The following is a 7,080-nucleotide window of genomic DNA, read 5'->3' as shown; positions in this document are numbered from 1 at the left end:
GCGGGGGCTGGGGCTGCTGCCTATCCAGGCAGTGCATGGAGCTTGGGGCCTGAGGCCAGAATGTATGGCTGCAGGGCGCTGGCAGGGAGTGTGATGGGGCCACGGGTGGCTTGGCGGGGGATACGACCAGCTCCCCACTGCTCTGTCCTCCTGGGGGAGTATGCTGGGCACATGCCCCCATATCTGTGCACAAGGTGGGTGCAGGCTGAAGACTTGGGCTCCCTGCCCTGTTGCCGTCCCTCTGGGGCTCCACAGTCCAGCAGGTGCGACCCAGCATGGTAGGGTGGGGCAGAGTGGGGCTGGGTGGGGAAGCTCCTTGCTGCTGCAAGCCTCATGTCAACCTGATGAAGTGCCCCCAGCCCGCCCACCAGCAGCAGGGACACTGGTGTGGGGTTGTGCCCTTCACTGCTGCGGGGTGGGCAGGGAGTACTTTACCAGGGTGGCACAGGGTTCACAGCAGCAAGGAGCTTCCCTGCCCACCCTGCTCCACCTTGCCATCCCAGGTCCCACCCACTGAGCTGCAGAGGCCCTCAGGGAGGGCAGTGGGGCAGGGAGCCTGCACCCATACCTGCCCTCACCTTGCACACAGATCTGGAGGCCCCCACATGAGTGTATGCAGTGGCAAGGATCTGGGCCCTCTTGGCCCAAGCCTGCAGTAGACAGCCCACACCCAGCACTCTCCATGGGCTCTGCTTCAGCCGTGCTGCCCACAGGTGGAGGGGAGCTAGGCTCCACGCTCCAGTACACTGCAGCAGCTGCCAGCTCCTGGTGGCAGAGGGCTGTGGACCTGGGTCCCTGGCTCTGTAGCTCTTGCAGCTGGGGGCCCCCCTCCATCAGGGATGAGGGGGGCAGGGGGTTGTGTGTGGGAGGTGAGGGGCACCAGCAGGGCTAGGGCAGGGGGGCATGGCAGTGAGGGGCACCAGCAGGGACAGGGGACTGTGGCTTGGGAGTGAGAGGCCTAGATCTGGGTTCTGTGAGATAAGGGCGCAGGGGGAATTCTGGTTTTCCATGATAAAAACCCCAAAATCAAATACCAAAATTTATAAGTATTTAGAATGTATTTTATTATACTGATTGAGGCACTGAAAGGCTTCCAAATTGCTTCAAAATTGCAAATATATCAATAAAACGTTGTGTTCGGTTGACTTTATTTATATGTATGTATGTATGTGTATACATATGTGTATACATGTGTGTATACGTCTGTGTAGATATATGTGCGTGTATTTGTGTATTTTATATGTGCATGTATATATTTGTGTATTTTATTTGTGTGTGTGTGTGTGTGTAGCATGTTAATTGTGGGTTTGGGGTTTTTATCAGAGAATTTGCTATTTTTTATAAGAAAAATTGCAATTTTTATCAGAGAAAACCAGGATCCCTGGTGATAACATAGATGTTAGGAAAGACACTGAAGTGGTGATTGTGAAATACATTAATGAGTGTGTCATTATATTAAAGGAACATATTTAATAAAATGTTTATACAACATCTCATTTTTTCCCATTTATTTATTTTATAGGATTTTTTCTTAGATGTAAAACTTCATGGATCACAGCAAAACTTTCCTCTGACTTGCACAGTTCAAGGGGCTGAACTCAACAGACGACTCCTTACCCCAACTCCCTGCTGGCAGCCTACTGGAGAAGAATGACCATACTACTGAACTGCCACAACTTTTTGCCTACCATACTTCTTTTTATCTTATTAACAGCTTTGACAACTGCTGAGGATGTGACTAATAGCACTTTAAATCGCACTGACATGAACTTGGGATCTGTGCCTGTGGTCATCTCCAGAATCGATCATATTATAGTAAAAGAAGGGAGTAGTGCCTTGCTAGACTGCAATGTCCTAGGCAACCCTGGTCCTCATTACAAATGGTACAATTCCAACGGCCGTTTGCTGAAGCAGGAAGAGAAAAATAGTAAGGTTTTAATATTTTGAGTAATTTATTGTAGCCAAACAAGAATGTTAAAGCTAATACCTTGTTTACAGAGCACTAAGTACATATACGTGAACTTTAATAACTTTATTGTATTCTTTTCCTATAAAGAGTTACAAGCGGAGACTGAAAGGAATCAGTCTCCTGGGATCATGGCAGTTGTAAATTCATTTATTTTACAACCTTGAGAGAAACAAATCAGTAGTTTTTCCAAGAGCCACTCTAATTAGAATGCCCCCCACCCCAGAGCATGTGTATAGATACCCTTAGTTCTTTTATAAAGTTTTCACTCTGCTTGCTTTGAACACAATATAGTCAAGTAAGTCTTTTTCATATTAAATACAGGGTGGCTTGTCTTATTAATAGATGACCCGACAGAGAACTGTGGCATGATGAGATAATGATTGACCCAGCTATCTGGACCACAGTACGTTTCTGTAATGACTTTCTGTAGAACTGGATATTTGTAAGTTGTTTACTTGGGTTTTTTTAAATTAGCTTTTCCAAAAGTAGCCAGACATTTTCTGTGTGTTAGTACAGAAAGGAACAGACTGAACTATTAAATGCACATAATCAATAGGAGATATGGGAGTGTGTTGTAACTGGGGCTCTGAGATTTTTATAGTAGAGCTCTTTGAACTCCCCAATCATGAAGATTAAGGCATTATATTACTTCAGCTTTAGCCTTCCTAGGATATTTATCCAATAAGAAATGTATTCTTTCTCCTATCATGGTTATTTCCTCACCCAAGCCTTTTAATACAGTGGCATAGGCAATCACGGGGCAAGGGTCACATAGAATTTAGAATAGGTAAAAAATGGACTTTATGTGGACTCTACATGATTTGGTACCAAACTGGAAAACAAGATAAATCTTCTGTGGGGATGTATCACTCCATTATAGAATATTCATATAACTGGAAATTCAAAGTAATACAGAATTAAATTCATACCGCCGTAGAGGATCTGCTTAAAGCCTGAATGCATCTTAAATAGAACTTAAATACTTCAAGGCTAGGGACAGACATTACAAATAACCTGGTTTAAGTGATCAGAAACTGGTTTAAACCTGTAACAGAACAGATGTTCAGTGCACATAAACCAGTTTGAAAATGGCTAAAACTGGTTTGCAATAAACATGGCTGAATATAATATCAGACTTAACTGATTTGGCTCAAGCTGGTTTATGTAAAGTCTGTCCCAGACCTCCCGCTGGTTTAAGATAAATCAGACACCTCCAGCATCCCAGCATGCTCTCTGGGCTGGGAAGGGCTCTCTGCTCCCCTGCTCTCTCCCCCTCACCACTCCCTGCTAAGCAGGAATTCCTCACATCCCCTCTGCCTTGCTGAGGAGGTGTCTATGTATTAAGTTAGAAGACCACATACTGGCTACACTCTGTGCTAAATCACAGGCAGAATCAACAGGTAGCTGATAATGTCTCTCTGTTGTTTTCTTAATGAGGTGTTATCAATTTGCCCAATCAGAGTGTCCTGCCAGCACCTGGCCACGCCCCTCCTCAGCTGAGTTCTGTGGAAGGGATGGGAGGGCTGCTCTAGTGCCCCTGGCTTCTCTCCTGAGCCACTGCAGGTATGTGCCTGCATGTCTGGGATGTCTGTGCAGTTACAAACTGGTTCAGCCTAGCCAGGTTAGACTACCCTGCAAAGATTGAATCAATTTAGGCTCAGGCTTTTTGAATGTCTGTCCCTAGCCCAAAGGGCTTTGTGTGGCCCTTTGCTGTTCCATGAATTTTGCCCCTAGTAACTGAGATCTTTGAAGATCTTTGGATAACTTTCCAGTTTATCTAGTGCAAAAATAACCTGAGAATCAGCACTGGTACCTTCCTTTTACCCATGTCTAATTGTTGTCTCATTAGGCTTGAATTCTCAGCCAGAATCCTTTGGCACAAAACGACTCACTGAGTCACAATCTGAATGCCATTATGTCACTGGTAACAGCTGCACTAAGGCTGTATCAGCACGTTGTTTTGTTATTTTACAATGAATAAGGACCTACTGATTAAAGAATTTAGCAATACCAATACATTGCATCTTACTCTGTCATAGTGGGGCCAATAGTACTCTCTTAAACTTGCTGACATTTTTCATTGTAACAATGTAGTTTCATGTAACCTTTCTGAAAATTGAACTGTTTGGGCTGAAATTTTCCATTCAAAATTTCTGCCTCAGACTAAATAATTTTCAGAAAACTTGGGTCAGAAAAGTTCAGGCTTTTTTGAGAAGCTCTGGGACAAGGGCCTAACATTTGGCACAGGTGGCCTTTGCGCCAGGGATGTGTCCCTTGTCATCCCTGTGAAAATCTACATGAATTTAGCCAAGTGATAAGTCTTTCAAAATCAGTGCGTACACTTACACATGCAATTAAGTCAAAGCAATAAACTCCAGCACTTATTGTACCAAAGTTTATTGCTTCCTAGACATCATGTTTACATGTGCGCCTGGAAGTGTGGCATGTTGAGTCAGGTCAGACCAGTTCTAGCTGGCAGGGGCTTTAGGAGGTCAGTCTGCCAGCCTGGGACAGCTCTGACCTGACTCAATGTGCTGTGGAGGGGCTGGCTGGAGCATGAGGGTGTTCCAGCTGGGAGCCCCCTCACTGAAGCACCCTCATGCCCCAGCCAGCTGGCTGAGCATCTACATATGCACTGCTACAGAATAAAAAAACTCCACAGCAGAAGAGTATTTACAAGTACTAACCTGCTGCAGAGTTAATTATTAGGCAGTTTACTCCTGCCTAATAGCACTGCACATGTAAACATGAGACATTTACTTCAGAGTTAATTAGCTCTGCAGTAAATGTCTCGTGTAGACACACTCAGCTTGTGCTTGCTCACTAAATAGTGATGAGCTTGGAAGCTAGATTCCCTGAAGAATCTTAGGGTGCCTGTAGACATGTAGGGACGCTGCTCCAAAGTCCTGTGATTACAGCGCATCAGAGCAGACTTGATTAATCAAGTCTGCTGAAGCATGCTGATTAGCATGCTCCAGCAGCCTCTCCATCTGTATATTCAGATTGCCTGTGCTTCAAAATGGCAGTGGGGGGGTGTGGCAGGGCAATGTTTGTGCCTGCCACTTAAAAGGGTCTGGAGCTGGCAGATGCCAGGTGCCTGATGAAGGCAGCCATTTTGAACCTAGAGCTGCCCATATAAACAGGGCAGTTTTGCTGCTGGAGGCCAGGCAACAACATTGTCTGGCTGCAGGGCTGCTGGTATCATCTGGAGGTAAGGGAAGAGCTGTAGGGAATGGTCAGGAGGCTCCTGGTCCTGGGTACGACTTAAAACTGCATCCTGCCAGGAGTGGGTGGCCTGGTGGGGCTCCCAGTGGTGCGGGAGCCCCCAGGAAATGCCAGGCCAGTTACCACCCTGGCGAAAGGCAGGTTGAGGCACCTTAACCCCTAGCCCCCACAACTGGGTGGGTTCCCCACTTTGTAGGGTCTGGAAGGTGGAACCCCAGAGAGAGAGAGTGGGGCCATAGACTTGCACCTGTCTGGACATCCTCTGACTGGTCAATGCCAGGGCCAGGACTGGAAGGGTCAAAGAGCCAGGGGCCCACTGCAAGGAACGCCCAAGAGCTGAGGACCTGGGGTTCCGACTGGCCTGGAGGTGGGTCAGGGCTAGTAGCCAAAGGTCCCAGGGGGGATCACACCCATAAGGGGGAGCAGTGCAGGGAACTATGCTGCTCAGGATGAAGGCGGATTAGGCCACCAGAATGGAAGGATCTTAGAGGGGTCCTGATCAGAGAAGTCTGGGGCCCAGTGTGGGGCCGGTGACTGTTGAGAACATCTGGATGCCATCTGTGAGGCTTGGGCTGTGGTACAGGGGAGGAACAGAGCCGCAGATAGCGCCCCCTGACATTGGGGCAAAAAAAATGGGTAGCCTCCCGCTTAATTACACCAATGAACTACATCAATCAACCAACAAGGCGTGGTGGGTGAGAAGGCGGGAGGTTAGCCCAGAAACAGGGAGATGGGCCCCAGTGAGATTGGCCCGGGGCAGGCCCCCTGTTACAAACTAAAGTTCATCAAACAAAATAAAAGCATCCCTGCCACCATTTTAAAGCACAGAACGCTAAATAAGGAGGTGCTGCAGGTGCTCTAATTAGAGTGGCTCTTCGAGTGCCCCCCTCAAGCCCTGCAGCATTAACACACTTAATCCCAAAGGACTGAGCAGGCCTTTCCCAAAAATTGAAGTTTGGAGTTGCTGTAGGCAAAACCAGGTCTGGGTACCAGAAATGAAAGCAGGAACCCAATCTCTTCTTTGCTTTCACACTTTTCCCTTGTGATTCCCAGGTACCATGGAGGAAGAACCTCCTGGGCTCAAATAAGGAAGAAGTCAAAGGCCATACTTTGATGGGGGTAATTATACAGATCTCTGGTATCCAGGCACAGAGCAAAGCAGGTGGAGCTCTGAGGAAAGCCCCACAAGCTCCTTCCTCAGTGTCCAGTTTGAAAAAGAGGCAGGAAGCAGCAGCAGCCTGGGAGGGGAGCAATTAGGCAAAGCCCTTGACTCTTTCCCCAGATGAGGGACCCCAGCAGCTGCTCCACCCCTCCCCTCTGTCTGTGGGAAGGGCAGGAGAAGTTTCCCTCATGCCTTCTCTACACTCCCAGTAAATCTACTCCTCCTGGTCCCTGGGACAAGTTAAGACAGGTGAAAGTGTGCATGCATTCATTCTCCTGGGAAAAACTCTCCCAGCTGCTCCAAGTTCCACCAGCTCTGGCTTCTCCTTGCTGCCCACACTGCCCAGCTAACTCAAAGCAGAACAGAGTGACACAAGCTGCTGTGTCACAGCAGCAAGGCTCAGAGGCCTTGCCACCATCATGAAATGCCCCCTGCCTTACCCCACGTTGCTCTAAGTCAGCCCGGAGAAGTGTAGAGTGAGGCAGGGAGCCTTGCTCCAGCGGCTGATTTCTCCCCACCTTCTCCCTGCACCCCTAGGGCAGCCTGGAGGGTTCCCACCATAGGAGAATGCCCCATTCCTGCCAATCAGCTGAGTGGTGGAACATGGGGATATTCTCCTGGGGCTGGGGCCCTACCTTTTCAGCAGGTGCCGACTGCCACTTGACATCTTTCCCCCTTCCTGGGCAGGGGAGAGGGCAGGCTGTCAGCTAATGGGCTCCCATAA

At 48.1% G+C, this 7,080-nt stretch overlaps 1 protein-coding gene across 1 annotated transcript in view; it reads left to right on the top strand.

Annotated features, from left to right (window-relative positions):
* Positions 1-7,080, top strand: part of MFAP3L (microfibrillar associated protein 3 like) — a 99,966-nt gene that overhangs the window by 79,906 nt on the left and 12,980 nt on the right. Inside the window, exon 3 of the mRNA XM_019521778.1 lies at positions 1,523-1,927. Coding sequence (XP_019377323.1) covers positions 1,651-1,927 — 277 coding nt within the window. The 5' untranslated portion in view covers positions 1,523-1,650. The remainder of the gene's footprint in view (positions 1-1,522; positions 1,928-7,080) is intronic.

The sequence above is a fragment of the Gavialis gangeticus genome, unplaced genomic scaffold (genome assembly GCF_001723915.1).
Source record: "Gavialis gangeticus isolate Ggan-Ray unplaced genomic scaffold, GavGan_comp1, whole genome shotgun sequence".
In the NCBI taxonomy this organism is placed as follows: domain Eukaryota; kingdom Metazoa; phylum Chordata; order Crocodylia; family Gavialidae; genus Gavialis; species Gavialis gangeticus.
The sequence above is the reverse complement of the archived record's forward strand: the minus strand, read 5'-3'. Positions and strand labels throughout refer to the sequence as shown.